This window comes from Mytilus trossulus, chromosome 1 (assembly GCF_036588685.1).
Source record: "Mytilus trossulus isolate FHL-02 chromosome 1, PNRI_Mtr1.1.1.hap1, whole genome shotgun sequence".
Lineage (NCBI taxonomy): Eukaryota > Metazoa > Mollusca > Bivalvia > Mytilida > Mytilidae > Mytilus > Mytilus trossulus.
The window spans coordinates 35303009-35321403 of record NC_086373.1 but is presented as its reverse complement, the minus strand read 5'-3'; the positions used below and the strand labels follow the sequence as shown (position 1 = coordinate 35321403).

At 30.8% G+C, this 18395-nt stretch overlaps 1 protein-coding gene across 1 annotated transcript; it reads right to left on the bottom strand.

Annotated features, from left to right (window-relative positions):
* Window positions 1–1176: 1176 nt before the first annotated feature.
* On the bottom strand, window positions 1177–14874 carry LOC134722724 (histone deacetylase 3-like). Its single transcript, XM_063586349.1, has 14 exons — window positions 14760–14874; window positions 12666–12748; window positions 11873–12015; window positions 11329–11410; window positions 10875–10931; window positions 10178–10233; window positions 9111–9244; window positions 7921–8001; window positions 7602–7675; window positions 6741–6805; window positions 6311–6459; window positions 5794–5873; window positions 3413–3573; window positions 1177–2635 (listed from the first exon to the last, which is right to left on the bottom strand). Exons 1-14 carry the CDS (start codon window positions 14815–14817, stop codon window positions 2560–2562), a joined length of 1299 nt encoding a protein of 432 aa, XP_063442419.1. The 5' UTR covers window positions 14818–14874; the 3' UTR covers window positions 1177–2559.
* Window positions 14875–18395: the final 3521 nt, after the last annotated feature.

Genomic DNA, 18395 nt, shown 5'->3' with positions numbered 1-18395 from the left:
GGCTATCCATTTTTTTTTTTTTTCAAAAGTGTAAAAGTATTTTGAGATGGTTAGATTTTTCAGTTTGTGATTGTACCAAGCAAGGTTTAATAGCCTTCAAATGTATGTAACTGAGGGTTTTATTAAGGATTTGACTTACCGGTATGTTGTTTGTTGTTGAACTATGCTGTCTAATATTGATAAAAATTACAGGATTTTATTCAAAAAAAAACAAAAACATTCTCTACAATTGTTGAAAAAAAAAGTTTATTATGGATGACCTCAAATAAAACTTGTCCTTCAACGATGAATGAAAATGAACTTGTTCAACAGATTTAAATCACTATCAGATCTAATGTTACAATACAGTATGTGTGTGATTTATTCCTATATCTGAATAATGTTTGAATAAGTTATTTCTAAATCATTTCTTGTATAAAGTGTGATTTATTTTCTATAAATATGTCCGACTTTCCATAATATAAAGTAATTCTTTTAAAATCATAAATTACCAGAAAAAGATAAAAAAATCTCGTATACAACAACACAACAATGAAACAAAACATTAATTTTACAATACTATAATTAGTTAATTGAATAACCAGAGCACAATTTTATTTCCATTGACAATTTGATTCAGAGCTTCAAAATTTACATATGATGAAAAAAATATATAAAACAAACCATCTTATAACAAGTGAAACTGCGAGCTACTGCTCACTGATGATACCCCCGCCGCAAATGGATAATATTAATAGTGTAAAAATATGCAAGTGTTCGGTAAACAGGAAATTGACAAGTGATCAATCTGAAAACGCATCACACGGTATAGCTGACTTATATAAACCCTGAAACCAAATTTCAGAAATCCTTGTATTGTACTTCGTGAGAAAAATGTGACGAAAATTTTCAACTTGGCTATCATGTGTAAAATCATGCAAGTGTTCGGTAAACAGGAAGTTGTCAAGTGATCAATCTGAAAACGCATCACACGGTATAGCTGACTTAGATAAACCCTGAAACCAAATTTCAGAAATCCTTGTATTGTAGTTCCTGAGAAAAATGTGACGAAAGTTTCATGGGACGGACCGACTGACGGACGGACTGACGGACAGACAGAGGTAAAACAGTATACCCCCCCTTTTTTAAAGCGAGGGTATAACTACAAATATAAAGTTGTTTCTTGCGTGCTTTCAATCTAATATATACTTAAAAAGTTGATGTGAAGCAAGAAAAATCAAGAAATTTTACAAAATATACTAATTATTATCTTGATTTGTTGCCATGGAAAAAGGTTTTTATTTTAAAATATTGTACCTCAATGTATTTGGATATATTTAAGAACATGTATGACAACTTTATATTTTGAACCTTTCTACTTTGATCATTAAAATAAAACATTTCCTAAAAAGAACAATAAAAACAACGAATATTAATGGCCACTTTCCATGGTATGTTTAAAAATTCAAGTTAAAATGTTTACACTGCGTCTGAAACATGATCAATCTCTCAATATTCTTTGCATATCTGCCAAAAGAAAATTGTGTTTAAGGGGCATAGAAATATTATTGCCAAACTGTGGATTTTTTTTTTCTTTCCCTAAGATACAAATTTTCTTGGAATTCGTTAGTACAGGTGAACCACAAACTTTAATGCACAATTAATAACATACTTGCTATCTGCTTGTATTCAGGCTTTGGCAAATCCATGAAATTAAATCTTCATAAAATAAATCTAGGTCTTGCCCAATCCATGAAAAATTGAAACCAACCAAAATAAGTTAATTCACAGTATGCATGCATTCTTATGATAACTTTTGCTGTCCAAAATTTAAAAAAAAAGTTAAGAACTGTAGAATTTGTGTCCTTTTTGTAATGATTGGTGCTCTTCATCTTTGTATAATTCACATAGATTATAAGTTTCTCTTTGATTCGAAAGCATGTAATAATGTAGAGGATGAAATCTCTATTCTAATGGGTTGAACTACCATGTTTTAAGAATTTCTTTAACATAAGAATATTCTACCATGGCAAGATTTTACATATATATTTAAACATTCATGATGAAAACCTGCAGTGGGAAACAGTTTTAAACCATCATCAATGTCAAACAAACAGATATTATGAGTATGTTATGAAAAAATCAACCACAGAGTCCTTCCAAAGGCAATACACATTTTTTTTAATATATGTTGTGAAAATATCTAAAGCTATGTATTTTGCAAGTAGTGAGTCATGAATACTCCAAACTTTGCTAATATGCAAATATTAATCCATGCCTTCTTTATCCTGCTTCACTCTTTATTTTGAACTAATGACTTTCAGGTGGTTCGTTAACCATCCTGAACAGATGATTCTCAGTTAAATATGTATAACACCTTTTGAAACCTTGAAAACACTGAGAAATTACCATTTTCATTTGAAAAGTAAGGACCATTAATATAGTGAATGGTCAAAGTAGCTGGTCAACATCTACATGTACAAATGTAACACAAATGACAGAACCAGCTGTCATAATATCAAATATGTATACAGTTCTTTAGTCATAATCCTAATTTCAATTATTAATACAGTTCTTCAGTCATACATCTACAAAACCATCTGTGTCTTTATCATTGTCCTTTTCTCCATCATAAAATTCATTGTTAGCTTCAACTCTGAAATTATAAAAAACAAGAATGTGTCCTCAGTACACGAATGCCCCACTCGCACTATCATTTTCCACGTTCAGTGGACCATGAAATTGGGGTAAACTCTAATTTGGCATTAAAATTAGAAAGATCATATCATAGGGAACATGTGTACTAAGTTTGAAGTTGATTGGACTTCAACTTCATCAAAAACTACCTTGACCAAAAATTTTAACCTTAAGCGGGACAGATGGACGGATGGACGGACGAACAGAGGAACGGACGCACAGACCAGAAAACATAATGCCCCTCTACTATGGTAGGTGGGGCATAAAAACAATATTATACATGTTTAACAAGTGATCTTTCATCCTTGATATAAAAATAACCAATGACAATATGTATTGAGTTAAGATATTAAAGCATGGAAACCCAATTCAAAGTGTAATTTTGGGGCCCTTTATAGCTAGCTGTTTGTTGTTAGCCCAGGCTCTGTATTGAAGGCCATACTTTGATCTGCAATGATCGACTTTTTACTATATGTGACTTAGATGGAGAGTTGTCTCATTGGCACTCGTACCACATCTTCTTATATTATTATGCAAAGATAAACAAAATACACATATCATTACACATAGTGATGCAAATATAAATGAATGAGCTAAGGGAATGATTCATACTCAAAACCTCAGGATTTATATATTTAGTAATCAATGCAGACCAACTACTCAATAAATGAAGCTGAAATTAAATATAATTACAAGATGTAAAGTCTCTACCATTGATTCCTATGATTTTACTAACCTTTTATCATTTTCATCCTGATGATTTCTGATATCTGGATCCAGTTCCTCCGTGTTCTCAAGGCTCAGCAGATCTGACGGCACATCCTGCATTTGTACACTAGGGGAGCTAACTAAGTTCTTCAGAATCTCATGAACAGTTCCCCTTATGTTGTCTAAATACTGAAAACAATTGTAAAAAAATTATCAGCTGCACTTGCGAGTCTGTAATATTGACCTAAGTTTTACATCAAATCACAGAATAGATAAAATATAAAAACATAAATGTATTTACATATTTAATTAAAACTGGATTAGCATAAAAAATCATATACTTACATATCAGGATATTTTGCCTTTTACAGGATGCATAAAATGTACTTTGTACTATTTGTATTTTATATGCAGTACACAGTACAGTCTAAAGTACAGTTTGTAATTCAAAGATTGTCTTATCAGCATTGTTCCTTGTAGTCATAAAAAATAATAACCCATTTTTTAGTTGACAACAATTATTTTTGAATATGACAACATGAAAGGCCTCACTAGTTATCTAGCACATTTTCTTTAAATAGTCTTGTGTAGTGCTAATCACTGAGCACTGTTTCAATCAATAGTCCTAACCATCCTTACTAAAGTGAGAGGTCTTTTGGTCATTGCTAAAGACCTTCTAATAAATATCCTATTTCTTGATTTTATGAATACTTCCCAGTTAAAAATGGAGACTTATAAATACATTGTTTACACATCCATTTTACAACAATGTAACAACACTGAGATAAGATAGTTCAGGACAAGTTTGATTTAAACAAATTCTGAATAATTCACAAAAGATCTAGAGATTTACAAGGCAGTTTCCAAACAAATAAATCTTACAGTAGAAATATTTGTTGTGGAAGCAATTTTTTGCTTTTTCTTATTGGTCAATAGATTTAAATTTCAAATGGACTCATCATAGGAAAGTTTGAAACACCAATGGGCAATCAAAAATTGAATTCAAAGAAAGATGGACAACACATTGATTGATTAATTGCTGCTTTACACCATTTTCAACCATATTTTGCTTTTTCATGGTGGTAAGTTTTTATTAGTATGTGAAGCTGGAGTGCCTAGAGAGAACCACAAACCTTCTTAAGCTAAACTGACAGTGCCTAGAGAGAACCACAAACCTTCTTAAGCTAAACTGACAGTGCCTAGAGAGAACCACAAACCTTCTTAAGCTAAACTGACAGTGCCTTGAGAGAACCACAAACCTTCTTAAGCTAAACTGACAGTGCCTAGAGAGAACCACAAACCTTCTTAAGCTGAACTGACAGTGCCTAGAGAGAACCACAAACCTTCTTAAGCTAAACTGAAAGTGCCTAGAGAGAACCACAAACCTTCTTAAGCTAAACTGACAGTGCCTAGAGAGAACCACAAACCCTCTTAAGCTAAACTGTCAGTGCTTAGAGAGAACCACAAACCTTCTTAAGCTAAACTGACAGTGCCTAGAGAGAACCACAAACCTTCTTAAGCTAAACTGACAGTGCCTAGAGAGAACCACAAACCTTCTTAAGCTAAACTGACAGTGCCTAGAGAGAACCACAAACCTTCTTAAGCTAAACTGACAGTGCCTAGAGAGAACCACAAACCTTCTTAAGCTAAACTGAAAGTGCCTAGAGAGAACCACAAACCTTCTTAAGCTAAACTGACAGTGCCTAGAGAGAACCACAAACCTTCTTAAGTTAAACTGACAGTGCCTAGAGAGAACCACAAACCTTCTTAAGCTAAACTGACAGTGCCTAGAGAGAACCACAAACCTTCTTAAGTTAAACTGACAGTGCCTAGAGAGAACCACAAACCTTCTTAAGCTAAACTGACAGTGCCTAGAGAGAACCACAAACCTTCTTAAGTTAAACTGACAATCAGAGTCAATTGAGATTTGAGTCGACAGCACTTGTCCTGTCAAAACTCACAGCCTCAGTGTTGACAGGCTTGTGATACCGCAAAGTAGAAAGGGATTAATATAAGTTGCAAAACTTGTTTCCCAATCCACTATAAAATTATATGTATAAGCCAAACGGTAGTTTAATTACTTAGATCACTTGGACAATGAGGCTCCCTTTCTTGATAGTATGCAACGAATACAGATAACATACCTGTTTGGTGTTTAAGTTTTCTTGATAGTATGCAACCAAAACAGATAACATACCTGTTTGGTGTTTAAGTTTTCTAGTTAGTATGCAACGAATACAGATAACATACCTGTTTGGTGTTTAAGTTTTCTTGATAGTATGCAACCAAAACAGATAACATACCTGTTTGGTGTTTAAGTTTTCTAGTTAGTATGCAACGAATACAGATAACATACCTGTTTGGTGTTTAAGTTTTGTAGAAAGTATGCAACGAATACAGATAACATACCTGTTTGGTGTTTAAGTTTTCCTGTTTTGTTGATACATCTGGATGTAAAGTGAAGTCAGGAGAAAAATATTCTAAATATTCTGAAAAGAATGAAAATCAATAATTATGTAATGATGATTGGGAGATGCCATGTTTATTTCAATAATGAAAAAAAATGTTTTATAGCCTTTTATAGCTTGCTGTTTGGTGTGAGCAAAGGCTCTGTGTTGAAGACCATACTTTGACCTATAATAGTTTACCAGTACTTTTACAAATTGTGACTTGGACTTATTTCATTGGCACTCATTCCACATCTTGCACATGGAAGATCAGACTTAAATATTTGTTTTTGACCTAAGGCTGATCCATTCAAACATCATGGGAGCAAGGGAATGCACTTTTATTCAAATCTATGGGTTAGTGTCAAACACAATGAAAAATCTGAAATTTGGCTCCATTTTGACAGAGCCTTCTCTGGCCACCATGCAAGCAAGTGCCTTTCTGAGTTTCACATATTGTTAAATGGAAGAGTCATTACCATTGTAAGGTATATCATTGCTAATATCTTCATCCAATAACACAGCTGTCTCATACGTCCAACATCGTGCTACATTCCTTTTAGTGTAGCCTCCTCCTCCAAGTACAAGTGTTGGTAATCCATAATTCTTTACTATCTTTACACATTCACTATAATAGAATAATTTAAAATATAATATAAAAGTATTTGCTGTCAATTATCTAGCTTTATTAAATTTGAACTAAAAGAATATGTGTATCATCTTTATTCAAAATAACAAGACAAAATATACATTCATGTACTTTTTTATTTTTCATTTTTAGCATGTTATTCAAAATATTTAAAAAAGTGCTGATTGAAATAATACTATACTGCTGGCTTCTAACATGAATTTTCTATTATTTGCATTATAAGAATATTAAATATTTTATTGTCTAACACTTTCACTTACCCATGACCTTTGATACTTAAATTAAAACAACCCAATCTATCACTGCCCAATGAGTCTGCTCCACACTACAATAATAAATATAGATTGTTTTCATTTGCTATCTGAGCATAATATATAATATCACCATATATTCTAATAGCTTTAACAAAGAACAAATTCACTTTGGCAAAATATTTCAACTTTATCATAAAATATCCAAAGTCAGAACATTTCGGAGGAGTTATTTCATTTCATTGAACATGATTCCCCAAATAGTTATCTTGCAAATTACAAAGTTTAAAGACATTAAACAGAAAAATAGTCAGACTGGCTTAAATTTGTTTCGGAAACCATAAAGTAAATGGGATATCAGAATCTACATGATTCCATTGTTATATGTGAGCACATCAAGGATTATCAAGTTTTTAAATGTTATACAATTATGCCATGATTAAACCTATATTTACTCATAAAGCAACATGACAGTTGTCACATGAGGAGCAGGATCTGTTTACCCTTCTGCAGCACCAAAAATCACCCCTTAACCCAGTTTATGGTAAGGTTCATGTAGCTCAGTCTTCTGTTTTCTATGTTAGGTTTTTTATTTAATTTTTTGACATTGATGTCAGTTTCTTTTTTACTTATGAGTTTGAATGTTCGTTTAATATCTTTTTCCTCTCTTTTACAAATAAGACAAATCAGGAAAATCTGGTAAGATTTGTATGTTCTGATATCAACATATAGTTAATTGTGCCAAGATAGTGTAAATATTAGTGAGTAAACTTGAGTTTGTGTTTGTTTCTAGATTACACATCATCTCCTTTCATTCAACACTTTAATCAATTTTTAAGTTTACAACTTGCAAGAAAAATAGGTTCTTACCTGTAGCACTATACATGAAGGTTGATAGAAATCCATAACTGATTTGATCACTTGCGAGAACATTGATATGTAAGCTGTAAAATAGTAGGTTAAAATTCTATATGACAAGCAAAACATTTTTATATTTATTTTCGTGAATATTTACATTAGATGTTTTTGACATTCAGTAATAAAAAATTTGTAATTCATTGAACATTTACATAAACAACATTAGGAATCAACGAATATTAACAAATCTACAGTATTATAAAATGCTAAAATTCTAATGGCAAAGCATACATTATTAAGATGAAAAAATATACAATATATTGAAACCTACTCTGATCATCAATGCCTTCCTTCAATGGTACATTAATTGAGTAATATCTGCCACTCTCTGAACCAAATTCATACATATCACCTAAGTAAAGAAAAGATGCATTTATTTTTTGTAACCAAGTTGTTTAAAATATAAACAAGTAATCTTTCCATATTTTAAATGTCTATATGATGACACATTCCAAATACAGGATTTACATTATGTGAGGGAGCCGAGTCAAACAAAATATAAAACCTCAGCAAGAGTTGTCACAATTATTTAACCTGCATGGAACCTGAATAACACTTGTATAATTTATGGCTCATACCTACCCTTAGATATTGTCAAGTACCTAGTATTTGTTGACAATTCATCATGTATATTTTCAGTACCAGTACATATTTCTGGATATTTTTTGTATTTCAGTTAAATGCATTTCTCCATCTTAAGGTGGTACCCAACACTTTCACTAAAATTAATTTGGCTAGTTTAGTTTTCATAAAATTTTGACTATGTATTTACTTTGACCCTTAAACAAAACTATAAAAATTTCAAAAATTTTGAACCAACCATTTTGTCAGAAAAATTACACTGGTTATTTAGCAGTTTGACAAACACCAATTTTGATCATTGAGAAGATTACTATTCCCTTTACAACACAACGCAATTAAAACGTTTAGCTGACTTTACAGGGTTATCTCCCTGTAGTGTTAGATACCACCTTAACAAATAGATTTTTTTATGTTTATATCATTTTTTTTTTAAATGAAGTAAATAACTTTTAAAACCTGGTTTGCATGTTAGTGATTTTTTTAAAGTATTTTGACCCCTACAAATATTGATTAACTCAACCTGATATTTTCCTGTGTATTTGAATAATTTTGTAATTTGCAGTGAATATAATTTTCTTGTGAATGCAATATTCTATAATTATACTTTCTGCCATTAATTTAGTATTTGATGAATAAATATTTGGTGAATTTAAGTTAAAAAAAAAAAACTTCCATTGAAGGATACTCATATTTTTTATCCTTTGTAACCTCTGACATTCTTGTATTATTATGTAGGTTAATAATATATCACATTGTTTCCAGAACATAAACTGACATCTCCATGTTGTTATCCAATCAGAAAACTCTGTCCATTTGTAATATGTGATATGTTGTATTGTATTTAGCCTTTTTATAATGAATTATGTATATTTAACAAACCTGTTCCTGGGAAGAAATAATTTCCATATTTGTGGAAGGAAACAGTCATTACACGATCTGTAAGGTAGAAAGCTTCTTGTACGCCATCGCCATGATGTATATCAATGTCAATATATAACACTCTAGGATGATACCTGGAAATAACAAACACAGTTAATGGATTATGTAGGTAAATGCATTTGCTTGTTTTTTTATTGTCTTTTTTGTCAATACAAATTCATCGTTTTAGATTTATTGCAGTTTGGACAATTTTTTTCAAAAGCATTTTACAAAACCTGGTGATGGTTTAAAAACTTCCAAAACAATGGAACTATCTATGTCTGAAAGTTATTTTCATCTCTGTATACAAGCATTGAAATTACTTATAGTCAATTTAGATTCTCAAACAAAAATTTACTGCCATTAGTCTACATGACATATTGATATTTAAACATGTCTAAAGATTGTATAACTGTATAGAATATGTGTTTCATTTACTAAATATTAAACAAACTCTAACTTTAATTTCAGTTATTTAGTCACATAGGGACAGATGATGAGCTTTGTCTAAAATAAAAAAGTATTGTTTCAATAGGAAAACCAATCTTCCATTTTGCAGTTTTTGATCAAGCTTTTTAACCAGGACAAGCAATCATTTTTTTTTAATATTCTATATTCTATTTTTTAAATCATTGTAATCACTAGTCAATCAGTTAAATGTTACTGTAGATTAATCATTATTATTCGTTGAATACTAATTTTGGGGAATTTGTGGAAACAAGTGAACTGCGAAATTAAGATGTCAACAAATTACATATGTTCTATAAGGTTATGTGCAGATATTTCGAAAAACTATGATATCAAATATGCAAGATTTCCTCAATCCATGAAAGTTGGTACCCACAAAAATCAATGAATCCACAGTATATAATACATGTAATAGAGGTTTACTATGCAGTTACAAAATATTAAATGATTTGCATAACATGCTTTATGGTCTTTTGTGTATAGTTGTCTCATTGGCAATCATACCACATCTTCTTTTTTTTTATATTTATAACAACTTATCAAATCAATATCAAACTTACTTCAGTAATTCTAATATTCCTATCACTATATCATTCACATAACAAAATCCTGAGGCCTAATAAAAGAAAACATATTAAATTATTGAAGGTAATAGTTCAGACTTCACATTTTTATTACATAGTCTATATATCTTTTTTTATATATCACAGACTTTTTTCAGTGTAAGATGGTATGATTTTTACATGTCCACATTAAATACTCTGAATTAACTCATTAATAGAATATTTTACTTTAATGGATGAAAGTATTCTTTAATGCAAAATTATTTAGTATTCTTACTCACCGGTTCTTTGTAGGTTAAGGGATTGGCTTTTATTCCTGATCCTTAGTTCTCCGTGCTATTTACAACTTACCAAGTCTCTTTAATTCACTATTATGTTGGGTAGCTATTTCATTGACAAACAATGCACACTTATTGTCATTCATTCATATTTGATTGAAGAATGTTTTAACAGTTCAGAAATTTGTGAATAGAATATGATCAATCTTTGTTTCACAAACCTTAATTAATCAAATCAACATTTAAACCCTTAAAAATTCTTTTTCCGAAAAGATCCAGGAAGTAGCAATGTATGACTGAATCCAATTGATGTGACTAATAAAGGAATGCATAATTCATACTGGTAAATACCTTTGTAAGGTGTCTATATATTAAGTTATCCATACTGTTTTTATAAAATAAATATTGTTTCTTACCTCATATTTTTTAGCATGATGAAGTCCTCCTGACCAATTCACAGCTATATCACAATGCTGGGAAAAAATAATCAGGATGATTTAAAACATGTTCAATTGATATTTGTTATCTTGTTTGTGTTGTTGGGTTGCTTTCAAATTGATGAATTGTTGTACAGCCCATTTAAATTTTCATAATAAAAAAAATTCCTTGTCAATTTTTTAAAACAAAGCAGATAAGAGTACATGCAAACTTTGGTTTCAGTAGTATACAAATCAAACATGTACCTGATATATATATAGCTTCAGGATTTGTTAGTATCCGATTCTTAGTCTTTTAATCTCTGGTTGTCTCATTGGCAATCATCATCTTATTTATATAGAGTCAGGATTCAACATGACACCATATCATGTCTTTTGTTATAAAACAAAGGCTTATATTGTTCTTTGACCATTTTTTTAAATTTGAACTTACATTATTATTCAATTTGATTGCTCCTTCTAATGATGCTCCAGTGTACATGGAACAGAAATCAAACATGCCATCAAAGACAGGACTGAAAAAAAAGTGATATATAGAATAGAATTTAATCATAAAATCATAATCAAGTATAAAAGGACAGAAAGAAATATAAAAACCATCACAGGGGGGTTTAAACAACATTGATGTTTTGCTAATTTTGGTAAACCTGTGTTGATGATTTAAAGATCATGTTTTCACTTTTCCTTTTAAATATATGTTTATAAATGTCTAGTTTCCTTTAAAAAAAAAAAAGTATGAGATGAAATAGTTAGTCTTGTGCTCAACCCCTAACCTTGAGGGCCAGTGGATTTGTAGTTGAGGTTCCATTACCCTAGATCAGATGCCAGCCAAAGCGTAGGAGTCAAGATATATCGGGATTGGTATCAGAGTTGTCTCTCCTGGATATATGGCCTAACCTTGCTATTGAACCTAGTCTGGCCGACTATTAACCCATAGCTGGGATGAACTCATATATGAGTAAAAACAAAAAGCTTACCAGTCATCTCCAACATTAAACATACTAAGTTGCTTTGTAAACTGTTGTACATTTTGTGGTGTAACTCTCTGTAGAAAATCTATGTATTCATCAGAATGAAATCTACACATGTCATGAGCTGAAGCCCTATAAGGTCTGTACAGCTGTGGAAAAAAAATAAAAGAATGAAATCTACATGTCATGAGCTATATGGTATGTACAACTAAGGAAAAAAGTATATATTGAAATTTGCAGCTATCATTTATTATATATTGACAAGAGAAAAAAACATAGTATAGGACTTTTTTAAAAGAAAATAAATACATCAATGTCAGCTGTATGTCCTGTGGAAAAAATGAATATTCAGGGCAAGAAAATGAATATGAACCCTATATGTGACATGGCAGACATGCAGAGCAAGGTTTTAAACTGGCTACTAAAAAAGTTATAGCCTGCATACAGATATATCACCCTAACCTGGCGCACTATTCTGACTATAAATGCAATCAAACCATTATTTGCTCTTACATTTGATTGCCATTGTGGTTTTTTTCCATGCTAAATAATTAAGATACTGTTTCATATGTTAAAATACATTCAAATCATATTTAAAATTAGTTATAAATAATGAAAATGATGATAATGAATTCAGTATCTGACTTCTAATAGTGATTTTGTATAGTAAGTGACTTCAAACATGGCAAAACAAACAACTTCATGTCATTTTGAATATACAAAATGTATATATAACTGTCCACGATCCAATTTAATAAACTTGGTGAGTATGATTCTGATTATTTATTCTTTCACAAACCTTCATTTTTTCATGCAGTCCATAATGTAATACCAGACAGTGTGTCAGGGCTATACGATGTGGCTTCATTGGATGGCCTGGACCTGCAATGATATTCAAATGTAAAAAAATGTTCAATGAATCTTCATGTCTGGGGAACAGAAAATAAATCTATCTCTGATAAAATGAATATCTTAATAAAACACGTTTTGACTCCTCTCTTATTATCCTTTTATCTGTAAAAATAATCATGATAATACCTATATAAATAACTTAATGTAATTTGTACATGTATATATAAACTAAGTACAAATTCTTAAATTATTAATTTTATATTGAAAATGACCAAATTCTCACAACAGGAGCAAAATTGAAATATTTCTGTATTTCAGATACTTTTTCAACACAAGAAAAATGCTGGAAATTCATCCACTTTTTCAATTTGGTAAAAAGGTTATTTTTATAACATGTGTATATTCCCTCAGTTGAGAGGATGCTTGATAAGTGAGAAACAGAACTGAAACAGAACAAAAACAAAATATAACGAAAAAAAATAATAATATAAAGAACTGTACAATGCAGTCAGGTAACTCTGCCCACCTAAGACTTTGACTGTGTACATTTCTTCTTTATTATATAATAATTGCATCAAATTTTATTCAAACCTATTCACTGAAAACCCAATGTTATGTCATGTATGTATGTATATTATCTTATTTCCGCAAAGATTTATCTGAAATGATTTGAAAATCAAACAGACAATTGGGTCACCTGTATTTTTCACAGAAGTGTGGTTGTCCGGTAAGTCTGCCAATGCGTAGTTAATGTGTATTGAGAACCAATTGAAAAACTATTAAGGACTAGAACATAAGGAAATCCCTTGTTTTATTAATAGACCACGTAGAAAGGAATTATAAATGATCAAAATAAAAAAATAAAAAATAATAGTATGGTAAAGAAATTGATGAAAAATAAGATTTATTCTAATATGACGTCCTTATTACGCTTTGTTAACAAAGCCGTTTTCTAATGAGCACAAAAAATATGTTTGACACATGCGCACGGACTTTTTATATAAACGTTATTTCCATCGTTATCCTTTTAAATATTTACATTTAAGCATCAAGCATAAACTTTTATTACATATTTTTATCAAACAACATATATTAACCCTGGTCTTAGTTTTTAAACTTATCAAATATGAAATGTAATATACAAACTCCTAAGGGGGAACGGGAACAGCCAATCAGTCTTACGGTATTTTCGTACGCTTCGACCTATAAATATATTGTATTTGTCATGTTAGAATCGAAATAATTCCTTCATGTCATGCTCTATGCTCATTTTAACATGGGTAGGCATTATATTTGACCACATTTTACACCTCCCTAACGCTCAGTGTAAAAAATCGACAAATATAATGCCTACCCATGTTAAAATGAGCATGGAGCTTGACATGAAGGAATTATTTCTTAATTTTTGCATTTTTGTTATTTTGGCTTTCCAGTTTTTAAATTGAATTAGCTCCCTTTGATTTACCGTGTCGTAAGCAAATGTCAAAATAATATAGCAGACAAATTTATTTTTGGAAGAGACTCTCACAGAAGTGAAGGGCCAAGTTATTCCGACAAGCAGAGTTACTGGACGGACGGAATTAACGGACAAGACTGTAACATATAAAAATCAAATACAAGAAATCTAACAAAATAATATATTTTAGAGAAAAAATTATATGATGGCCTTCATCATTTATCTGAATTAGTGTTGCTCCTGTCTTCAAGTATACCATTGAAAACAGAATGAAATAAGAATCAGGGCAGACCCAGGATCAGGATGGACAGGTATTTTAATAGGCTTACAGATCCATCTTCAGCTTACAAGAACAGGGACAAACACGAAATCATGAAGAATTGACTTGGATTTCAAGAACCCCAGCCTATATTTCATGTCATCGCAACCGCATAGATAACTTGAAGACGCCTTTGTAGTCAATATTTTGACTTTTAAGACATAATTTTTGGCAGTGTACATAATTTACAATGGGAAGATGGCCATAATTTTCACCAAAACCATTTTAGCAATAAAGCCTATACTTAGGGTGTGCAATAATCGTACCATAATGAAAATTGCCAACATCTGGGTCGTAAAAATATGCAATATTTGGGTTTGACATTTTGCATTCTTCTTTTTCTAAATATCATTTATTTATCTTCTTTACCAAAGAGGTTAGCATTTGATTTGACTCATTACCAAAGATTAACGTCGTAACATAAACTACCACGTACTAGAATTATTTGACATGAGGATAATTTTAAGGAGGGTTTGTATATTTAAGTAAGACTATGCAAAAGTATTTGTTTTATAAGAATATTTAATTTTACCAATGATCAAGTAGATAAAAAAAATAAGATTTAATAAATATAATTAAGATATTTAGTTGATAAACCTAAAAAATAATATTTCTGACTCAGATTAAAAAATAATAATATACCCCCCTTTTTGAAGTTTAATGTTTATCCAACTTTAAATATGAATTGTTTTTTATCTGGTGGTTTGTCTAAGTGGTCAAAATACGACATTGTATAAAAAGAAAGGAAATTGGTGAATTAAAAAATAAGCTAACATAAAAACTTAAAATAAAAATACTGATTTTAAGACATATATAATTCAGCATATTTACTATTTTCTTTTCATTCTTTATCATTTTAACTTTATCTACTGATGCAAGTTTTCCTGTGACATTTTCATGTTACGTTTTGGGTGAAATTTTTTTGTGTACTAGATAGCATATGATCTCTGTCTTGTATGGTCATGCTATTACCGTTACGACGGAGTCGGGCCCTACACTAAACTGTATTGCAAAAAGCCTCAAAGATTAAGGTAGTGTGTGGGAGATAATGTTTGTATACATTTATGACCTCCTAAAGGTACTATAAAATGCATGTTTTAGATCGAAACTAGTTGATTTTAAATTTTGTAGAATATTGTGACAGATGTACGACTTCTTTGTTGTAGAGTTGACCGGCTTGGTTTATCAAGTATAACACGTACTGTACTTTGGTAGCTGTATTGATTAAAAGTATAAAGTTCTGAACCATTTTGATGTTTTTCATTTGTTGTTTCTATAAGAGGCCCCAGACATTAAAATTTGCTACCACCTTCCATACTCTTTTATCTTATAGTCAATGTTACAAACTTGTCTTTTTGGATATTGAAGAGTTTACATGATTTGTTCATAAAAATTCAACAATTTACGCAATGTTTTAAAATAAAATATTATTCAACATATTACGGTTGAAGACAATGTATTACAAGATTTTGAGTTTTTGAATTAGTCTAATTTTGTATCCATGGACATCTTTAACCTGGGTGATACTATATTGATGGTATATCTTTAACCAAAATAAATTAGTTTGTACCAGAGAACTCTTCTTGTCAGAAAACACTGTCAACCATCCAAACATAATATCAACACTGATCTGTGTCCACACTTGTTTAGTCTTCAAACATATATTTGCTATTGTTGTTATCTTAATATCCATGAAAAAGAACATATTCAAACACTATACGTTTACATATATCTTCACTGTGTCGATACCACTACTAGTGGACTATAATTTCAAGAGTCAAGGTTTCGGCATTAGTCATGTTAGTTAGTCATTTTGTTTATCCTTTTATTGGTTTAACTTAATTTGCACTTTTTCGGGAACGTAAATACTAGAACGACATTAAGTTTTGATATACTGTATGTACTATCAACTACATAAAATTATTTTGTTGGCGTCTTTGTCAGATTTAATACTATCAGTTATGTCAACTTTTTTTGCGTCTCGATTTTAGATTTTTTTTATATGTTTGTTTGATTTATTGTTGTCAGTTGTGTTGTTTATCTGTGGTGAATGTTTACACAGTGGTGGATGCTGAGTCCCAATTATTGCCACATTAACCAATTTTGTCTATTTTTGGTTGCTCACCCAATATTTGTCAATATAACTGTAATATGAGTTGTCAGCCAAGCAGTTAGTTTAGCTAGAAATCTAATTAAAATATAGATCTCTGATCTCGTTATACTACATATAAAACCAGATTTTACCAACTCTTTTTTTTACAGAAATAAAAAATATGACAGTTGTTATTCCATTCGTTCCAATTGTGATAAAGACTAATGTTTGGGTTTGACAGGTTTGTGGATTCCCCCCCCCCCCCTTTTTTTTATTTAAGTGGAGTTCAGTAATTTTGTATATATTTTTCGACATACAATTTGAAAATTCTCAGTGGTAAAATAAAAATCGTTATTAACATAAACCATGGTCACAACTCCCAGAGGCGAAGCTGTTTTTTGATGCTAATGCCTATTTTGTGTCTATATCTATATCATATCTTCAGAGATCTGTGTCACTAATCTGTGTTTAATCATTTCAAAAATCATTAACCAAACTTTTGAACCTTTGATATTTCAATAAATACATAGTATTAATTAAGCTGTCTGATGACTGGCTACTCCGATTCAGCAGAGCAAGTTACGTCATATTTTGGGGAAAGTCCCTTATTGTTGTAAAGATAGTAAATAGTACGGAAACAAATCAGATAAGTAATTAAGACCCTGTTCACACTAGGACCTTTTATATATGCTTTTTATCGATATAAACTAGACCGGTTCACTTTAGATCGGTTTAATTGTAGTGTGAACGCAGTGGTTCAGATTAGATCGATAGAGACCGTTATGATTAAAGATAATGTGAACGCTAACTGGTTTTATTTAGATCGATTTGAAATAGATCGATAAAAAAAAATTGCTAGTGTGAACGGGGTCTTAAGCGCTACAATCTCCCTACAATGACTGTGATAAGTCTATATATACAATATAAAATAAATATACTGACTTTAGTTATCCTACATATCTATAATGACTATGGTAAGCCTATAATATATAGCTTGCTGTTCGGTGTGAGCCACGGCTCCGTATTGAATACCGTACTTTGACCTATAATGGTTTACTTTAATTTACAAATTGTGACTTATTTGAAGAGTTGGCACTCATACCACATCTTCTCATTTCCATGATGACTTTGGTTGCACATTCAAGAAATCAACAATCTATATTTCAATTTCTATCGAATATCTGATATTGAAAAAAGAAAGCATGAGTTTCTGACTCGTTACTTATCCTGACTTTTAAAAAAACTGAGCATGACATATTATGCATTGTCCTTAGTCTTGTGTTCCAATATTTGAATATCTTTTTTTATTTATTTAAAACTTGAGAGAAAAGAGGGAAAGGCGTTATTATATATCCTATTCCACTGTATGGGAAGCTCTTTGGTTTATTGGATATCTTTTTTTTAATTACAAATATTAAAAGTTACTGAAACAACAATATTTTTCACATGGTATTAATCAGTACCAGCAGCCGACTTTAAGACATCTTGATATATACGTATCAAAAATTTATTCTGGCTATGGAATGTATGCCTGACACCTCGTTAATATGATGTAGAATTTTTATTATATAATTTCCGTAGAATATCTCCCAATTAGTCAAAGGCGTAAAATATAGCTTAACGAAAAATAGTTTTGGATGACCATTGCAGAGTATTACTTCCCAGGTTAAAATAATTGAATCATCGCACATGTGTAATCCATTCAGGATCTATGACACACGAAATATTCTCTAAAACGATTGGTTGTTTACAAAAAGTGAGCGCTACAACAAGCACCCGAGGGAATTAATTCATGTATGATCTATCAATT

What these genes read in the sequence shown, in the direction of transcription:
- LOC134722724 (XM_063586349.1), bottom strand. Translation starts at nt 14,817, where the DNA reads ATGTCAAACCCAAATATTGCATATTTTTACGACCCAGATGTTGGCAAT. An exon ending in TTATTTCTTCCCAGGAACAG is followed by an intron (nt 8,002 to 9,110) that starts GTTTGTTAAATA and finishes TTCTTTACTTAG; the next exon opens with GTGATATGTATGAATTTGGT. An exon ending in TTAAGTATCAAAGGTCATGG is followed by an intron (nt 6,460 to 6,740) that starts GTAAGTGAAAGT and finishes ATTCTATTATAG; the next exon opens with TGAATGTGTAAAGATAGTAA.